The sequence below is a fragment of the Amblyomma mixtum genome, chromosome 9, assembly GCF_055824585.1.
Source record: "Amblyomma mixtum isolate Tamu chromosome 9, ASM5582458v1, whole genome shotgun sequence".
NCBI lineage: Eukaryota > Metazoa > Arthropoda > Arachnida > Ixodida > Ixodidae > Amblyomma > Amblyomma mixtum.
The window spans coordinates 54,497,043-54,516,868 of record NC_143020.1 but is presented as its reverse complement, the minus strand read 5'-3'; the positions used below and the strand labels follow the sequence as shown (position 1 = coordinate 54,516,868).

Sequence of the window (19,826 nt, the reverse complement as noted above, 5' to 3'; positions counted from 1 at the left end):
TGACGGGAGCCGAGTGCGGACAGACTTGTGTACCATGAAGGTTAAGAGCGTGGTGAAGTCTCCGACATGCATCCAGCGAGAGACGTCCAAGTCTGCGGCGGCCATCAAGCTCGAAAGGCTCGAACTCCTGTTGATCACCATAACCATCGACATCGTTATGGTCGTCGTCATCAGCTTTCTTGCATAGCGGACTGTATGGTTTGCCTCTTAAAAATGACTGAAAGGAAAAGTCATTTTGTTCATTTTAGTATGTGTGCGTGTGCCTGACAGCAAGGGGGGGGGGGGGGGGGGGCGGCGCAGCTACAGAGAAAATCTGGCATCATGAATTGACTTCCGTGTGTACGTTAACCTTATAACCCTTATGCGACATGCCAGGAACAAAGGTGTGCAGGGCTACAGAGAAGCGATCTTGTTTCACTATCCCAAACGGTTCACACGATTCCGACTATCGGCTCAATTCGCTTGGTCTGCATGCGCTTCTTATCGTAGTTATCAGAGCAGGGGCGGAATTCTAGGAGCCGTTCATTTTTCGTTGTTATTTCGCGCCCATTTAGTCAAGTGCCAATGGTCACTCAGATATATCTTTGGGGCCAGTGACCTGTCCACTGGGAGGGTGGCAACCGGACATCATAATTGACAGAATATTGCGGCCAATGGCGGCCAGTCACCTGCTGTTGACACAGGCCAGTGATGCACCTCACCACTGACTGCATATTGCATCCAATTTCAGAAAACGCTAAGCTCCGGCCCCCGCCATCCATTGGCCGGATCTCTTGCAATAGACGCTTGAAAGCCCCTGTTATATCTGAGTGACCACAGAGAGATGACCGAAAGAACGTGAAATGGACAACGGAAAAAGGCAAGCTTACAGATTACGCCCAAGGTAGCCGCTTTCGCGGCCTGAATACTTCCGTTGGAATAGCTCATTTCCCGCGGAGGGCCGTGTTTGACCCACTCCTCCTCTTAAGGTTTCGCTCACCATACCTTCTATTTACGGTTTCTTACCCATGATTGTTTACAATTCTGGGCAAAATGCAGCAAGCTCGTTTATTGCCTAAATTATAAACTGTCGTCAAATCTAACATATTGTAGATGCTGGAGGCACTGGTGGGAAAAACGTGTCTTCATTGAAGGGCTTATGAAGGGAACTCGGTTTTGCAGAAAAACGTTTTTCTCTGTAAGAAATTAAAATTTTTGGCACCTAATATTACTGGAAGTTCTTTTTTGAGCATGCACGTCGGTTTTGAATACTTCCGGTAATTTGCGGGAGCACAAAATTTTCATCAGATGCCACTTTGCACCACACACCTTAACTCTACACGCCGCACACGACAAGTGCGACAGACACTCGCCTGTTGGTGTAGAATGCGACGCAAGAGGCGTACACGCAGGCCATCTTGGCCGACGGCTCGTCGCTGTGGCACTCATCGGAGGCCGGTGCGCCCTCTGTGAAGTGTCCGTGCACTGCCAGCACGTAGTTGTGCCTCACGGTGTCCTCGTACGACATGGGCTTGCCGGCATCGTCCAGTTCACGCCAGCGGCCGCACGCATATTTGTACACGTCCTGAAGGGGAACGCATAGCTTACCTATTGATAAAGTATAGTATATTGATGTATACATAATATCATCATCATCAGCCTGATTACGCTCATTCCAAGAAAAAGGCCCCTCCCATGTCTCTCGAATGTCCCATGTCTCCCATAAGTAAGCATGTCTGATTTATGTGTGAATAAATAGAGAGTAGCTGTTTACGTTTTCTGTATGCTTTTTGGTAACAGCGGTGCTTTGGAGCGAAGTTTTCGTATCACGAAAAATTGAGAAGTCGGCCACTGAGAGAGCCAAGTCAAGACCGCGCAAGCCATCCCTCGCAGCGTGCGTGTGTACGCATTTGTAGCGATGACTATGTATTCATCCTCCATGCGTGCGAGCGTGGATCGGGATCGAGTTGCGTTCGCAAGTTATCCGACAGGGCCAGCAGCCTGTTCGAAATGCAGAAAAGTGTTCTGCAATACCCGCTCCGGTTGTAGCAGAAGTAGCGCTGGCGGCTGCTATGTTGAATGTTTACGTTTGGCTTGGCTAGTGCGAGCCCAGAAGGCTTTGCGCGAGGCCCGCTCATCGCGCAGCTCCGGGCTCCGCTTGGCTTGCGCGGGAGCGGTACTGACGAGCCGTTGCGCTCGCAAGTTACTGCAAATGGTCACCGCTTCCGCAAGACCGAAGTAGACCATGTGGCTCGTCTTAAGCAATGCCAGTGTAGGCTACTCAAATTGGCTCGAGAACGAGGTTCGTCTGCCACCTTGGAAGTTGTCACGCGACACACAGCCACCGCATTAGAAGAGGCGGCTGAAGACATGCGAAAGACGTTGGCTTGGCAGCCTGATCCGTTTCCCTTATCCGCCCAGCCTTCACATGTATATAAACCGATTCCGTCCGAAACTACATTCACCTACCAAGAAATCGCCCTTCACAACCGGGAGGCACGCTTGGCCTACCCTCCCCACATCATACTCCGAATCAGGCAGACCGAGTCAGAATCAGGCCGCTTCGCGATAGTTGCAAACCGAAGCTGTTCTTACAGGCTATCTCAACTCATTGCTTAATCCCAGCGAGGGCACCCCCCCCCCTTCCCCCCAAGCTGTAGCTAATGTGGCCACCCTAAAGCGGACTTTGCTCACAACTGTTGAACCTGAGCAAAAAAACCAGCGCCACCATAAGCTGTACTCGAACTTCCGGAAGGGTGGGAGGCCGCACGTCTGGCGCGCTGGGTTACCAACGAGGCCGCCGGGGTCCAACGACTCACGGCCATCCAGTGCGACCGCGAGGGTCAACCTAACTCTTTCTCACCCCACACTCCCACTAACCTCACAACTTTTTACGTGTCAATGAAAGTTTTTACCGCCACCAAGGAAAATCGATCTGTACAAAAAGGCGCAGTAAGTGCCACACCAATCGGCGAACACTCCAGAGCTACTTTTCAGAAAACGGCTGCCCAATGCCTCCCTTCTTGAAGAACATTAGTACCATGTCGACACAGGAAGGATGAAGGAAGGACTGAAGGAAGAAAGCAACAGAAAACAACGGACGATAAGATAATCTGTTGCGACCAGCATGAGTGAGCAGTGGTGACATCGCCTTAATGCTCTTATGACGAAACTTTTTATGAATGATGCGTCTCATTCAATCATTCGACGAACACATCGTTGTTACGCTAGCAGCCGAGCCCACTCTGGTGCATTATCTGGTGCTGGTTATTCCATCTGTCTAGCTTCACACTATCGCTGCTTGCGTTGCGTTTGCTGCTCGGTGCGACGAGCATACCGAGCTGCTTCTGGATCCACCCGCAAGTTTGAAATCCTTCCTGTCTCTAATCCTAAGGCTCGGTCCGCTCCCCGAGAGAGTTTTAAACAGGGTGTGCGTCCAGGCGCACATTACTCGGGATCTATGAGCAACGTACAGCATTTGTCAAAAGTAACCAGGCTGCACCTTTTTCATCTCAGTCGGATATTAAAGCTATTATGACAGCCCTCCAGCTCTAAATCTCTGTATAGTAAAAAGAAACCCTGTTCTCACCTTCAAAGAACTTTTTGAGCGTTAGGGAAGCTGTGAGGGCTCTGTTATACGAATGAGAAGCAAACCTTGAAGCCTGGTTACTTTTGACAAAAACTGTACATTTCAAGCAACAGCAGGATACGTCCGCTGGAAGCTGATGCAGTTGCTACCTCCACTCAGCTGCTGTCTCATGCCGATTGTTTAACTGGGCAGTTCCCTAGCTTAGCCAACTTTATTATTTCATGTCGTTGTCTATGACGATGTTTATGAGTCACGCCATTATGACCCCTACTTTATAAAATGTTTTTTTATATCGATTACAAATAATTTTCTTCTTTGCATTCACTTTCTGTCTTACTCGTTCTTGCCGTCCACATTTTGAAGGTTACGTTGACGATGTTCTCACAAAGATGATGCTTTATCCATAACCTCCCTGATTGAACCGAGAAGAAAAGGCAGAGCTATTTTGCTAAACGTGTCGCCAGAAGAAAAGAGAAAACTAGATCACCTTTACATTAAAACAGGTTTCCATACAAGCACTCCGCTTATTCTATCTGCACTTCGCATATTGCGCACCATGAGGCGCCTCATCCCTGGAGACTGTAATGTCTTAGTGGAAAAAAAAAACGCTCTGATGTCTACCGGCAAGCACCACGAATCGAATTCAGTGCTGTATACAGGAAACAACAAACAGAGACATCAGCTAAACATTGTCGCCTAACTATGCTTCACATTGCATTCTAAGTTGAAAAGAATGTTTCAGAAATAAACCGCTTAGTCTAAGTCTCTAATCACGCCAAGAAGAGCCCTCCTCTTCAGAAATCCTACATCAGATTACTGGCTAATGCATTATACGGGTAACCAGGCTGCATGGTTTGCTTCTCATTCGTATGGTAGAGCCCGCACGGCTTCACTAAAAATCAAAAAGTTATTTGAAGGTGAGAACAGGGGTTGTTCTTACCTTACAGAGATTTAGAACTTGACGGCTCGCATAATAGCTTTAATATACGACTGAGAACAAAAAATGTGCAGCCTGGTTACTTTTGACAAAGGCTGTACATGGCATAAGCCGAGGTGAAAACGATAGCTAACCTCGCAGGGGTTTGCTGTAGCGTCGACGGACGTGTTCATCTTGGCTACCGCTTTCTTGCAGTCTTCGGTGTGACAGGCCTTCTCCAGACGTTCGATGAGCGAGAAGCCCCGCATCGAGCTGGCCCTTCTCGGAGCTTTGCTCGGGCCTAGGAAGGAGGCCATGTAGCTGACGGCCAGAACGATGGCCACAAGCATGGCCGCCGCGCACGCTCCGACCGCCACCTGCGCAGTCAAATGGCATGGACTACGTATCGGATATGATGTGATAAGTCTAGATTAACGGTACCGAGATGGAAAGTGAAGTTGTCCTTTTGTTACCTCTAGTCTACAGCGTTTTAACTGTCATAGAGGTTATCTTAAAAATACATCATTGCGTAAAATTAAAAATGCAAAACAAACGAGGTAAAAAAATCGCCGCCACCGGGAGTTTTTTGGAGAAAATGATCGCACTAAATCCAATAGGAAACACTGGAGTAAGATTTGCAAGGAAAGTCTGCACCGCCTGCGACCTCTCATCTGAAATCAAGGAGTCTCTCCCGGTATTCATCATGAGTTTGACATTCGGCGGCGACAATTGCGTTTCTTTTCAGAATCCAACTTTCTCGCCAATAGTTGCACCTTTTACTGCCGGACAGACATCAACGTAGCCGGGAAGGTTTTTCTTCTGAATGTTAATTGAAAGGAGTGACCCTCACTGTCCGTCTGACGTCTTAAATGTGCCAATGAGCTGTGACAAAGGCCATTGTTGCGGGCTCCGTATTATGATAAGTAGAGCGACTTTATTGAACCCCAAATCTAGCTTAAATAAAGGTTTTTTTTTTATGCGGACTCCAACCTCCCGAGGCTTCGTGTCGGCTTTCAGATTCGCCGGAAGAAAGAAAAAGGTTCGACTTAGCCGGCAGACAGAAGAAAGAGCGGTAACGTAGAAGAATTTGTTTGAGGAAAATGATATTTTATGCTCAAGGAGCAGTAAACTGAGGTTCGTGTGTGGTAACCATTAATTTCTCGGTTTCCTCGTTTACACCTTTATCAATAGTAGCTCCGGCCTGCGAGGAAACACCGCTGGTCGCCATCTAGAGTTATAAGAAAGGTGCTGACCAGTGGTACCGGGGCAAAGAAATATCCAGCAGGATCGTGAAATAAAACCTCATGCAACACGAGCTTCGAGATGGAAAGAAATAAAAGAGTAACGGCCTGAAGAAACCGGCGTATGCAGTGCACTCTATTTTCGTTTCCTTCCTCACTGTGGCTATGTTTTTTTTTTTCAAGTTTATTGTGCACCAATCGTCAAAACTGAACACTTGTTCATGTCATGACTGCGTTTAAAAAGTAGCAACTTTCTTCGCCATGGAATAAATATCAAGATAGAGAAAAATGTACAAATCGTGCATGAAATACGGATGCAAACGACAAGCATGTTTATTCCAAGGAAGTACGTCGCCTATTTCGCCAAAGAATTTTATTCACAACAGCAAGCAACTTATGTCTCACTCAAGAACTCACTCAAAGACGAGTAGAGTGCTGTCCGGTCTCTTGTGACTCTGAGAACCGCCTGCAGTAGGTGCTTAAACATCTCATTATTGAATTAATGCACTTGTCTTACCATTTTTCGTTTCTTTGCGTTCTATTTTCTTTATTTTGTGTTTGTGCGTTTTTAAGGAGAGCTTTTTCGATTTCATGCATTTTACTTCTTTTTAAAACAACAATTCAAGGCTATTGTGGTCGAAGAAAAATCAATTTTTTGTTTCCATGGGACGCTCAAAAACATCATCCTATGAACGGAAGTTAGAACTAAGCACAGAAATTCTTTATAATAACGTTTGGTAGCGCAGAAGGAGAATATCGCAAGTAAACTTCCACGCTCTACTGGGATCATTTCATTTCGCCTTGACGGAAGTGGCTTTGTCTTTCAAAATACCTCTGGAAAATTCTGACAGAGTTCGATACCTTGTGAATCACAATGCCAGATGCAACCGTTTTTCATGTCAAGTGCCAGGTTCTCAGATGAGCTATCACATCTTTTTTCTTTTGTACAATTGACGGCGTAAAGCTCAAAGCATGTAGAAAGTGGATTCTCAAAGAGCACATTCAGATCCTCAAAGAGGACGCTTCGTTTTTAATTACAGGTGCACAAACTCTAAATGCAAGACACTGACCTGGGTGCGGCGGTTTTCAATCTGCATGCGCTCCTGCGAAGAGAACTCCTCTTGTGTGGGATGGGCATGGATTGGAAGCGGACGCTGAACTTTCCTTTGAGCCTCGCCCGTTGATACCTGGCCGGCTGTGAGAGAACGGGAAATAAGCGCTGTGAACTGTTGACACAGCACTCGGGTATCCAGAGTTTTACGCAACATGAGTGGCGGTGCTGCTGAGAGGTACATGCGTGACAACATCTGCGTGACAGAAGTTACGTCCTCTTTGGGTCGTACTTTGTAACGCTTGAAACAGGGATTTCTTTTCATTTGCGTGTGATGTCAGTCGAAAGGACACCGTCAAATGACACGAAACAAAAGTGAACGTGGAAGTAAAAGCAAGTTTAAAAAGAAACTAAAAGGTTTATTGGTTTATTGGGGTGTAACGTCTCAAAGCGACTCAGGATATGAGGTACGCCGTAGTGAAGGGCTCCGGAAATTTCGACCACCTGGGGTGCTTTAACGTGCACTGACATCGTACAGCACACGGGCCTCTAGAATTTCACCTGCATCGAAATTCGGCCCCCACGGCCGGGATCGCTTTCGGGCCAGCAGCCGAGCACCGTAACCACTGTGCCACCGAGTGACGGAGACCATGTTCTCCAGTTTGTTTCCTGAACCATACAAAAGTTGTTTTTTTTTTCACCAAGACGGGACTTTTCCCGATAATGCTCCTCGAAGATGACAATCGCGCTCCTCGAAGCTTCGTCATTCGCCACAGTCGGCACTGGTAGCCCTATCCGTAACGGACTGACAACGTTTACACAAGTTTACTCAAGGGGCATCATGTGCCTGTTGTGCCAAGAGCAGCGTGGCTTTATCTCCCGCGGCCTACATCATCCTGAGCAGCGATGAATGGCAGAGTATTCAGCGAAATGAACCCAATATTCAGCATTACAAAATAGGGCCTGCGAAATCCCGGATGCTTCCGGGAACCTCAGGGCTTAGTTTTAATAGCCTTTTTATTTTATTAGATGGGGTCGGCCGCATAATGAAACTAGTGTCGAAGGAGCTTAGAAAACGGGTTTGTAATACCAACTACAAAGTTACCCAAGCTATTTATTATAATGCACTGTAACTTTTACATGCAGATGGTTGGTGGCAATTAGAGATTTCTTGGTGGCCGTTAGTGATAGCAATGTCAGTTTCCAGAATTTGGAAAAGCTCATTTCCCGATGCCTATGGCTCAGCCATTTCCGACCATCTGGCAGCCTTTCGGAAAGTGCGCGTCTTTGAAGTGCGCTCACCAATAATCTCCGCGAGTCCTTTTACCGATCGTACGATTCGTTTATTGACTGACTGACAGATATATGAGTAGACAGACAGACAAACAGAAAGACTGACTGACTGACTGACTGACTGACTGACTGACTGACTGACCGACCGACCGACCGACCGACCGACCGACCGACCGACCGACCGACCGACCGACCGACCGACCGACTGACTGACCGACCGACCGACCGACCTACTGACTGACTGACTGACTGACTGACTCACCGACGGACTGACCGACCGACCGACCGACCGTTCGACCGACCGACCGACCGACCGACCGACCGACCGACCGACCGACCGACCGACCGACCGACCGACCGACCGACCGACCGACCGACCGACCGACCGACCGACCGACCGACCGACCGACCGACCGACCGACCGACCGACCGACCGACCGACCGACCGACCGACCGACCGACCGACCGACTGACTGACTGACTGACGGACCGACCGACCGACCGACCGACCGACCGACCGACCGACCGACCGACGACCGACCGACTGACTGACTGATTGAGCATGTCACCGCCTACTGCAGATGCCCTCCAGAATGACTTAATCAGCATACAGGACTGGTGTAACAATTGGCTCATGGAACTAAACCCCAATAAATGTTAAGTCGTGTCATTTCACCGAAAACGTAATCCTGTCCTCTTCTCCTATAAAATCTCGCATGTCACGGTAGAATTAGCTCAGACTTACAAATACCTCGGAGTAACATTGTCCAATGATCTAACCTGGAACGCGCATGTCACTAAAATCATATGATCCGCTAACAGAAGCCTTGGATTCTTAAAACGACATCTACGTCATGCGCCACAAAACCTAAAATTGCTTGCCTACAAATCACTTGTCCGTTGTAAATTAGAATACGCCTCTGCTATTTGGAGCCCTAACCAAAATTATCTAATAAATTCCCTAGAATCAGTACAAAATCGAGCCACAAGATTCATACATTCGTGCTATTCATATAATGTCAGCATATCAGCACTAAAAGCAGAGGCAGGATTAACATCCCTGGCTTGTAGGCGTCGTATTACTAGTATGTGCTTGTTTCACAAATTTTATTTCAGCTCACTTCTTCGTCCTCCCTACATCAATCCGCCGGCACGCATTTCCCCCCGCATTGGTCATCCCCTTCAAGTAGCCCGGCCATGTACGCGTACAACTACATTTGCATCGTCATTCTTTCCACGCTCAGCCAAGGACTGGAACAGCCTTCCACACGACATCGCCGCAATCACCTGCCCATCAACATTTGCGAACTGTTTAACTGCTACCTTTAACAGCGAATAATATTTGTATCTTACGTTTTTTCTTTGTTTATTTAATCTGATTTTTCAATGTAACCCACCCCTTATGTAATACCCCCAATCCTGGGGGCCTTTAAGGTAATAAAGTGAAGTGAAGTGAAGTGAAGGGTTATCGCGGGTTCCCATCAGCAACAGAACTAACCGGATCCTCGACGAAGCTCGTCCTTGATGCTGGCTGCCAAGGAACGCCTCCTCTGCGGAGCCACTTGTCTCGAGGAGTCTGGGGAAAACTTCACGGGCTTCGGCGATGCGCTGCTGGTGCGGCGCGCGATGCTGGGCCTCCGGGTCGGGGGCTTCCTGCCGATGCTCCCATCGTCAGCAGCACTGCTAGGCCTGGCCTGTGTGTGAAGATTGTTGTAGTGACTCTATGCACTTAGATAGCAAGGAAACGAAGACAAAGACAAGGAAAGAACGGCACTATTATCCCTGCTGTTCTGTTTTCGTTGAGATTGAAGGAAAAAATTCACTGCGAAGCATTACTGATCATCAAGGGTGTGCTACAGCAGAGTCTCCAAGGCGTAGTGGTCAGTGCTAAACAAGCCCATCACGTAGAGGTTGGGTATGAATAGATAATAGCGGAATAAATGTTGAGGGTGTCAGTGTTCCATACGACTCTTCAATTGCTGATGCGTACCAAATCGCCCACTTTGTCTTCACTATTGCCTGCAGCTCAGCAGACATGTGCATGTTTTCAGAAGCAGAACTCAAAAACAATATACCTTACTTAGGACTAGAGCTACATGGTTAAACCTCGGATAGTAACTTCATTGCCACGACAATGTCTCTGAAAAAAAACTGCAGTATTTCGCAAAACTGGCTTCAAAGGTGTTATCAGCGCATTTACTCTCAGGACGGACTAGCAGTTCGGAGTGAGGCTTACGTCCCCCGGTTATTCACGCCTGGCTTTTGCTAATAGTATTGCAGCCTATAGCGCGCACAATGGGGTTAGAGGTATTTGCGTTCTGTTTTTCTCTGTGGCGCGGCGCTACGTTGGGGACCCTTCACCAGTTCTTCTCGTATTTACCGCAATAACGATAGCCTCTAAGCAATGCCATTTCAAAGCTTTTGAACGAAACGAGGCCCCCCAGAACACCCCCTAAAGAAACGTAAGGTCACTGCTCTGAAATGATACAAAGACGGCACTGGCTCCAGGCGAGGTAATGAAAAAGCGCAGCGACTTACGTTCCCGGTGCTCTGCTTCCGTTCGCGACTCCTGTGGCGAGTCCTAGAGCGCGCCTTGTGGGCTCCTGGAGACTTGTTGGGGTGTGCTGGCGCTGGCATGGGGAAGGCTGTGAGCGACGGCCTAGGACGCACCGCTTCGAACGACTCCGGTTCGTCTTCTTCATGTGGCGCCAGTGCCACGTGCCCAATGGGCGTATGGATCGCCAAACGGAACGCGCTACAGCACTGTGACCGTCATAATCATGTAAAAATGAATAACGCTACAGCACTGTGACCGTCATAGTCATGTAAAAATGAATAACGTTGTGTACAATATGATGAGGCTTATATTTATGTATACTTTTCTAGAGATAACATTAGTTGTTCTTTTTATTGCTTGTTTTGATGACAATGCTTGCGGAAGAGACTTTGTTGGTGAGGTGTTTTCTGTTTCCTTTCTGTTATCCTGGGTGGTCCTTCAGTGCAATTGATGCCCATATTTCACGTCGTGTTGCATGTTTACAATTTATTCGCTATACTTTCTATTGACGGGTTAGTTTACCGTTCAAGTGGTATTTTAGTATTGCTTGCCATGTTTTTTCTATCTATTTCACTCGCACTTCCAAAGTACATGTACTAATGAATTATTTTTCAGACCTACTTTTAACCACACTTTGCCAAAGCAAATGCTTTGTCAATGCAGGGGCCCTGGCTTTATCAGGCTAAATAGAGGCTATGGTCACAGCGACCCTGAATATACAAAACGTTGCTTATATCGTTTTAGTTAGTGTGTCCAAATATAACCACAATTTCAGTCTTTCAGTAAGAGCAATAGGGTGGGATAACGCCGTCGAAAATCCAACTCTGTGCAGAAAAGAATGCCAGTAGCGGGTGCTTGCTATGAAAACAGACTATTCGCAAGATGAGCGCTCTGAACAGCAACACTGTCCGTTGAATAGGACACCGTACCGTTAGGTTCGATAAGGTTCAGTGTCTTTTCAAGGTCCTAGGGCTTCCTCAACTACTCACGATGGGAACCCTTGTTGCTTGCCGGTGCAGTGGTCTGCTTACGCTTTGTTTATTTTACTGACATTCAGGATTTCTTGAGAAAAGCGCGCTTGTTTTATTTAAGAGCACGTATTTGTCTTCAAAACAGGGATCAGAAGAAAAATATTTCGTTTATGTACAAAGCCGAAATTATTCCATGGATTCTGCTTTCACATCCTTGAAGTGGACATGTAGCAAGTCATACCCCTTTTGGGCTCCAATGACATTTAGAACGATCACTGCCACACAGCGAATACTACCGCTCTCTACTGAATAGTAGGTACCGACGACAGTATCGGTTAGGATAGGAGGTGGGTTTCTTTTAAGGTTAAGAGCTGAGGTGAAGAATTGTTCCTGAGCTCCTCAACCATAATTGCTTAGCACACTTCCGTAATCTTTATCTTCAGAGCGAAATATTTTTATCGCGTGCATTCGGTCATCAATATGATATTGTCGTACTTGAAACTTTAAAGCATAATCAGGTCAGTGTATCGACGGTAATCTGATGTTCGTATTCAGGTTGCAACAAAACTTTGCGAATATGCCGCATTGCGCATGAAAACACACGTAAATCTGATTACGAGAAATCCAGACTCACTCCCTACTCACTCAGCCAATATGAAGCCGGTATGCGCATCGCTGTGCCGTTTCTTAACCGGTCCTGGCACAACTGCGGATGCAGTAAATCGAGAAAGTGTTGCTCGGGAGCAGCAAATAGTCTAGGAGGAAAGGTGCTAACTTGGCGATCCACTTCATAGTGATGACTACGGTGGTAGGGAGAGGCTTCGTCGTTCTGTCTAGCTATGAGCTTGGCCACAGGTTTCCGCTTCATGGTAACGTCAAACGTTTAAATCTTAGGCGCGAATATTTCTATTGGTGTGCATAAAGGCACTCATGTATGGTGCATGAATGCAGCAGTGTGGATATGAGGGAGCAGAGACGTCACAAAAGGAAATAAGTAGTGGTTTCATGTACATGTATGTAGACCCTATGGTACGTTGCGCGCTAGCGCTCTATGCTCCGAACTTTCCGCTCAAGCTTAACTATTGACTGAGCGACGGCGGGAAGAATGCGTGATTGTTAAAATTAAATGATGTATGTATTCTTCATACTGGCACTCAACAGAAGGGACAGGTTACTTGACTACCATCTCGCTGAATATTCCGGACGGTTTCCTCAATGAGATTTCATTCTCTTCTTACAGCAATTCTCATGTGCGACCAAATTTTATGCCACATTTACTTAATTATTTCTTTATTTTACACATATTTAGCAATTTATGAACTGAATGATGTTTTCAGCAATGTATTTGGGATATTCCACATTATCCCGCTACTTCAACAACCAGCAAAATCTGCCACCTGCTTACATAATGCTGACTTCCCTTAGAAAATGGTCTATAGACAGTCTCTAGACTTCTTATAGATTTTACTGACTTCCTATTGATATTTATTTTCGTTTATTCAAAGTCCATCGACTGTCTACATACCAAAGTCTACTAAAAGTGTGCGGCCAAAAATCTATAGATTGCCTAAAGACAGTTCTTTAGAATTTGTCTATAGAGACTCTATAGACTTTGTAGATAGAAGTCTATGGACAGTCTGTAGACTGTCTAAAAAATTTGTAAGGGTTAGGCTATTAAGAAATTCGTGATACGTGCATAAAAGCCTCGTATTTAGAAGAAATGGTAAAATGCACGCTGGTGATTACAGAGAGTTAAGGAGTGTTCAAGCCGCGATGCGAACTCCGCTGTAGCCAGAAGAAATATTTTTCTCAGTGATCCTTCGGTAAAGTGACAGTAACCTTGCTGCGCGCGTATATACGACGTTGGCGTCGCTTCTCTAACGCAAAGAAAGGATAATTCTAATTTGTTTGTTGTCAGTTATTGATTGAACTATGTCAAGACAGTGGGTTTTCTATGCCTGTTGGCTACAGGTGCGCACCTCACACGACTCGACCACAGTTACACTACACGTAAACAGGTTAGGCCCCTCTCAGTAAATCGCAACACAGCCTACCGGTGAAGAATGACTTCACTATGTGCAGTTTCTTGAAACGTCCAGTCGTACCGAAGGAGGATACTGCCGCATCAGAAACAGGCTTGGAGCAGGGCTGCAAGAGTAAATTTCAGTTGGGCAGTTTTAAAATGGTTTGAGTTTTGCTGTTGTTGTGGGCCTCTGGTGGAGTGGCTCATCCTCTTTGTTGTCATTAACTTCTCTGACACTGTTGAGGGGCCGCTTGCAAAATTCTTGGCAGTGATGGCGACAGCAGGTGTCTGGTAGTTTTGCATGTCAGGGTCTTAAGCCAGCTTAAGCGCAGCTTAAGCCAAATCTTTCCGCATGTCTCAGGAACGGCTTCCAAATCCGCCCGTATTTGCTTCAACGATATGATGTTGTTGCCTTTATGCTCACTACTGCAGTTCTAGTAACAAACAATTGAGCTCATTAACGCCTCACCTTTTTGTCTGTAAATGAAAGTATAGTGCATATTTATAACTTAGCATCAAAATTTCATTAGCTAAGCCGACTGAAGGAGTGATGCATCACAGTTTCATTTAAGAAGGGAATTCCTGCAATGCCTCACAAAGAAAGAAGACGGCAGAAAATACTGTTGCATGTTACAGTTTTCTTGGTACGGCTGATGTAGCTTCGGAAAGAAAAACTTAAATGAACTCTTATTTAAGTGTCCTGCAGCCGCGCAGGTGTTCTACTGGAAACAACGTTAGTAGCCTCATCAAAGCAAAAGTGGTGGGGGTTTAACGTAGTCGAACCAAGTAGGCATGTAAAAGCAGGAAGCAGGTGTTCATTCTTCAATCGGAGGAGACGCTGAGCTCCTCGTTTAGGCGGTGACACGATAGCTTTAGTGGGTTATTGCCCATGTTTGCATAATTGATCATTCTCTAATTAACATTCATATATCACGGTGAGTCATCATAGCGCTGCCAGCGCAGTGGCGTAGCGCAGCGGTTAAGCGACGCGCCCCTGCACTGACTGGTGGCTATTTCTATTACAGCCACCGGTAGCGATTGTGCGACCCATGTCCTTCTTCACGAGCAACCTCTAACTACCAATCATTAATTTAACTGCCACCGTTCTCCCATTGGCGACAGCTGGCGCGACGCTGCTCCGAACTTACCTGAGCTTACGCGAGTAATCGGGTAAGCACGGGTTAGTTCGGTGCACAACACAAGGGACAAGACACTTGCTCCTGGTTGGTAAGTCTGGAGTAGTGCTTTCGCCCAAAAAAAGAAATGTCTCTGGAAGCTAAATTCGCACGTTGGCTGGAGGGAAGAGACGTCTCCAGACCTGAGCCCTCGCACTGCCTGGAGGCAGGCAACGCCACCAGGGGAGAAGTGACGTCACATCCGGTAAAGGCATCAAGAGCTGCAAATGCTAGCACAATGCAAACACAATGTACTTAAATTTTCCTGTGAATTTTAAACACACCTGTTTATTCTGCTATTCAGTCCCAACAGTCTTGACTACCGTTCTAGCAGACAGTTTCGAACAAAAGAAATGGGGAAGAAAGTAAAAGACCATCAGACACACGTCAGTATTCGTGTGTAATGTGCAATTAAATCGAAGTTATGCGCCCTACGAAAGGTATAAGGGGCCATCAAGTTCGAAGCAAAGCAAATGCGATGTCTAACCATGGTGCAACAAAAGTAAAGATTTCATAAGCACCTCGTATGTGCTTATTTTTTTTTTTCGTCCCAGAACATTTTGTGCAAAGCATAGGAATCACAATTTTGGTATTCGAAGACGATAAAGAATACTGCCAGGGAAGCTGATTGTGCCAAACATATTTGACTGTATAGCACAGGAGCTAAGTTTGGGCAGATTGCTGTCCCATACACGAACCCCAAAAACGCACTTTTGAACTCAGTTGTGAGGGTTGCGGGGAACAACGGCCTTTCACTTTCCGCTTTATCAAGTCGGAAAAGAGACACCCCATACACAAGAATTTCTCAGGGCCTCTGCCCACGTATCTTGTTTAATGACTCCTTGCTTTTTACATTCGCATTATAGCGGGGATTCTTTGGTTTTGGTACACATACACCAGTCTAGCCCTTGTAACCAACGTACTTCACTCCGTATCCGAGTCCACCGCCATATCCAAGTCCGCCGTATCCGAGTCCTCCGCCGTAGCCAAGTCCGCCTCCGTATCCCCCGAGTCCACTGTGTGCGACGATGGCGCCTCCGCCGTGCACTTTGTTGACATGGTGTACCGTCCTGACGACAAAGACGGGTCCAGCTACAGCTCTGGAGAAACCGGGACCACCACGCAGAAGCGTCACACTGCTGCCTACTCCCACGCCTCCGCCGTAGCCTAGGCCACCACCGTATCCGAGGCCACCTCCGTAGCCCAGTCCGTAGCTGCCGCCGTAGCCACCCAGTCCATAGCCGCCTCCGTAGCCACCCAGTCCGCCAGCCATTGCACAAACGGCCAGGGCAGAACCCAAAAGTAGGAAAGCCTGTGGAGAATGCAGTTCAGAGAAAAAAGGTGTTGCATGCCTGAATGGCATTTGGGAGTTTAAATATGTTTGTCCAGTTGAACTGAGAAAGTGTGAAATTATGCAAGTAAATGCACGAAAAAACATCTCGATCTACAAATTCTGGTGCACTAATTAATCCTCAAAGCTGATAAACAGATTAAAGAGCTTTTGGTAGCGCCCATGGTGGAGCTTTTGCGGCCTTCCTCTGAATGTCGCAAGGGTTGGAAATTTTTTCGCCCTCTGCTCGACAAATAAAGTCTCAGAATCCAATGCAATCCGCGTCACTAAAATATAGTTTGTAATGTAATATGCTCCGCAGGCGCGTCTTGCCTTCCATTCTTTTTGAGGAAGCTTCTGAAGAAACTTTCTGAACAGTTTCTTGCCGAAAACGGGGCTAACGTGCTCTGTAGCCTGTAAAAATTTGAGCAGCAAGTGCGAATTTTTAAAACATAATAATCTTTTGTTTTCATGCACAGCTATATTTTTCTATGCATTTATAGTTTTTGTGTTAGAAACGGCGGTGAATTTTGAGCATTTGCATAAATTTAGCACTCTGCTGGAGCAAGAATTTAGTAGACCACGTTTACGAAACAAAATCAAGCTCACGGCGGCATACGGCTGCAACATCTCTGTGCCTGGTAACGAAGTCTGCAAATCATGCAATCATGTGGGTTGCAGATCACCGCAGAAGAGCCTGCCACTTTCGTCAGTAGTCTAAAGCACAAAATGCCGCTCAACTTCATTCATTCATTCATTCATTCATTCATTCATTCATTCAGAATTTATTTAAGACAACGAAGAGGTTGTCCAGGGTGACGTGGCAAAAGGCATACATTGCCTGACGAGGCCACGCCACCCGGATGACAGGCGGCACCACTGGCTACAAACTTAATGCAATATGCTGTCTGTGGAAAAGTATCTTTAGTCTGTGAGAGATTTCGTGCAGCAGCTATTGGCCGAAGAGAAAATCAAATTTAACTTTGCTTCTTCGCTTGCTGTAAATGACTAAAATGACACAGCGGTTCAGGAATGGTTCCTATGTAACAAAGAAAACTAAGGTCTATACTGGGACAAAGTCTACAAACAAGGCACAAAGTCTAAATTAGTTCGAAGACGCAATAAATCTCCCATTTTACGCATCCATCTTTCAGCCGTAGAAACAGCATAGAGGAAAAGGTAAACCATACCAGAGAGTTCATCACGAGGCGGTTGTGAACTGCTGTCTCGGACAACTGTGTTGTTCTGGCTTGGCGAACGGACTTCTTATATACCCCTCGCCCCTCCCCAGGTTTTATTGCGCTTTTGCGAGGCCACTGCGCCGTATCCGCTAACGAAGCTGGGTCATTTGCCTTTTTGCAATTTTGTTTAATGCCTGAAAACTGAAACCCAGATCTGCCTGCCCACGCCTTGTCCACATGTAAGACCACTTCGGTCGTAATTTGCATAATGCCGAGTGCATTGCCGATTTTATACGATTATCCAGGCAGTCTCCAAGTGTCCTCTTGCAGGGGAACTTAGTTCAGTGCAGTCCATTCCTTGGAAAAACGTTCGATTATCGGACGACTCAAGCATACTTATGGCCGCCTCGTTACTCTGTCAGTTTGTTGAAGTCGTTATAAGTATGGCTTCCCTAGAGAGAAATGACATGCGAAGAATATCGTTTACTGAGCAGGTAAATAATGGCATAAAGGTGATCAACGAGTGTGCTACAATAATAACCGCTCAGCTCACAAACCATGAGTACTAATAAAGAGAAAAGCATTTCCTTGTTGCGCATCTACTAAACATGGGTTTAACCTTCTACCGAGACGGTTCACACTAGTTAGACATGACAAATACGGGCTGCGAAATTTCACACCTGAGCGGTAAATGCTCTTCGGACGTCTATAAGCTATGAATGACTCTACGACGGCGAATTCCTTGCTCGAAGGCAGAAATTTAGGTGGGTGCAAGCAGGCTATGCTTTAGAAAAGATATTCAAGGCCCTTCCAGAAACTTTACACCACGTAGGATTGCATGTATGTCAGCTGACAGTTTATGAATGCCAGCGCCTTGAAAAACATTAATGTATGCAATTAAGGTGCACTTAAAGTCGTTTTCTATATTTAACTTCTGCGCAGTACCCCGCCTAAATAAATTTTTGGAATCCCCACCATTCACTTTGCGATCAGGTGATCATGAAGAAATCCTTTTTAAATGGTTCTTGTTATGTGATCATGAGGGACGTTACTCACTGTGACTTTGTCCTATTGCTTTTATTCGTGTATCGCAACGTTCAATTTATGTTTACATGTGAACAAAACGAGCAGGCCTGCCAGAGTCGTCGTTGGAGTCTTTGGCACAGGTCCTAAGGCAGGGACAAACTCTTCCAGATGTCACGCCGCAAAAAAGACATATGCATAGCGCATCGCACCTGTCGGTGCACATTGGGCGTTCGAGCGTGACAAGTGGACGGCACTCGCCGCACCTACAGTCACTACCGCGCTGCACGTAACTGTTCGACCCGGCGTTTAAACAAACGTCCGGGCCCAAGTGACGGGCTTTACCGGCTTCGTTCTCCTCGCGGTGCTGGTTTCGCATCCGGGTTTGATTGCGCGCAGTTAACATACCTGGAGCACCGTCCAGATGCAATCGCAACAAAAGGAGGAACTCACCCGTAACAGCTACACGCGTCGTGGGAATCGAGGCGGAAAGATCTTGGAGTGCGCGGTCTTCGCGTCTTAGGACTAGAGCCCGCTTCCCTTTGTCATTTGTTTTCTTTGTTGCGCTAACCGTTCGAGTTTCACTCTCCGCCAAGAAATGTCGGCTCTCAGCGCATTTTCTCTCTTTTTTTGTTACTAAGCGGGCTAACGAGGAAATGGGCGGCGAGGTAGAGTATGCAACCGATTCACTTTCTCAAGCCCCCCCCCCCCCCCCACCCCCCCCCCCCCCTCCCGCCCCACTCTTTACTAATCCGGCTCCTGTCTTGCAACATTCAGTCTGTCTACAAAGATGGTCACATTGACCCTGTTCGCAAACATATAGCCTAAGAGGAAGTTAACTAGTCCGTAGAATTAGCGTGGTAGAGGTTGCCTGACCTCGCATATTCTGCGGAGTTCCAAGTTGGCAAAAGTTGATAACACGTTTTGGGGCACGGCTGAGAAGCAGGTATAAGCTGTGTGGTGACACGCCCGCATTCTTGCATGGACCGGGGACCCACAAGGGCACACGTTGTAAATACCTCTAAAATATGGCTCAACGCTCACAAAAACTTAAACGCATAGGCTGTGACAATGTGCTAAGGCGATGTGTAACGAGGTTTGTAGTGAGAATCTTGTTTTTGACGGCAGAGGTACTTTATTTCAATTCTATCTCAAATGTATGTCTGGCTTTCGACATTTGCTCCAATAATGAATCGCCATTGCCCTCGCTGGAATGTCGAGTCGTCGAGTGGACAAGAAGCTAATTGATTGTCACGCAAATAATCTCTATATTATATCTTGTCACACTGTGCGTATCGACTTGCAAGTGGGTAGAATGTCGAGGCGTATGAACTGGATGGTTTCACCATATAGATTCCTAATCGAAGAAGTAGGAACGATAGTTCATATGAACTCCTCTGATGCGCATTTCCGGACACAAGCCAATTCTAGTGCCTTATAAGCTATAATGAGTTATGCCTCTACGCCATCCCGTTTTGGGGGGATATTTGCCTATCG

The 19,826-nt window shown here is 46.6% G+C and overlaps 1 protein-coding gene across 2 annotated transcripts; it reads right to left on the bottom strand.

The window, feature by feature from the left end:
- Positions 1-15,696: 15,696 nt before the first annotated feature.
- On the bottom strand, positions 15,697-17,327 carry LOC149329075 (uncharacterized). 2 transcript variants are annotated; one of them, XM_089562099.1, is made up of 2 exons: positions 17,303-17,327; positions 15,697-16,091 (listed from the first exon to the last, which is right to left on the bottom strand). In XM_089562099.1, the coding sequence occupies exons 1-2, from the start codon at positions 17,325-17,327 to the stop codon at positions 15,697-15,699; spliced, it is 420 nt and encodes a 139-aa protein (XP_089418225.1). The 2 variants fall into 2 exon arrangements, with proteins under 2 accessions (XP_089418225.1, XP_089418224.1); XM_089562098.1 differs by having other exon boundaries at positions 15,697-16,107; positions 17,316-17,327.
- Between the last annotated feature and the right edge of the window lie 2,499 nt (positions 17,328-19,826).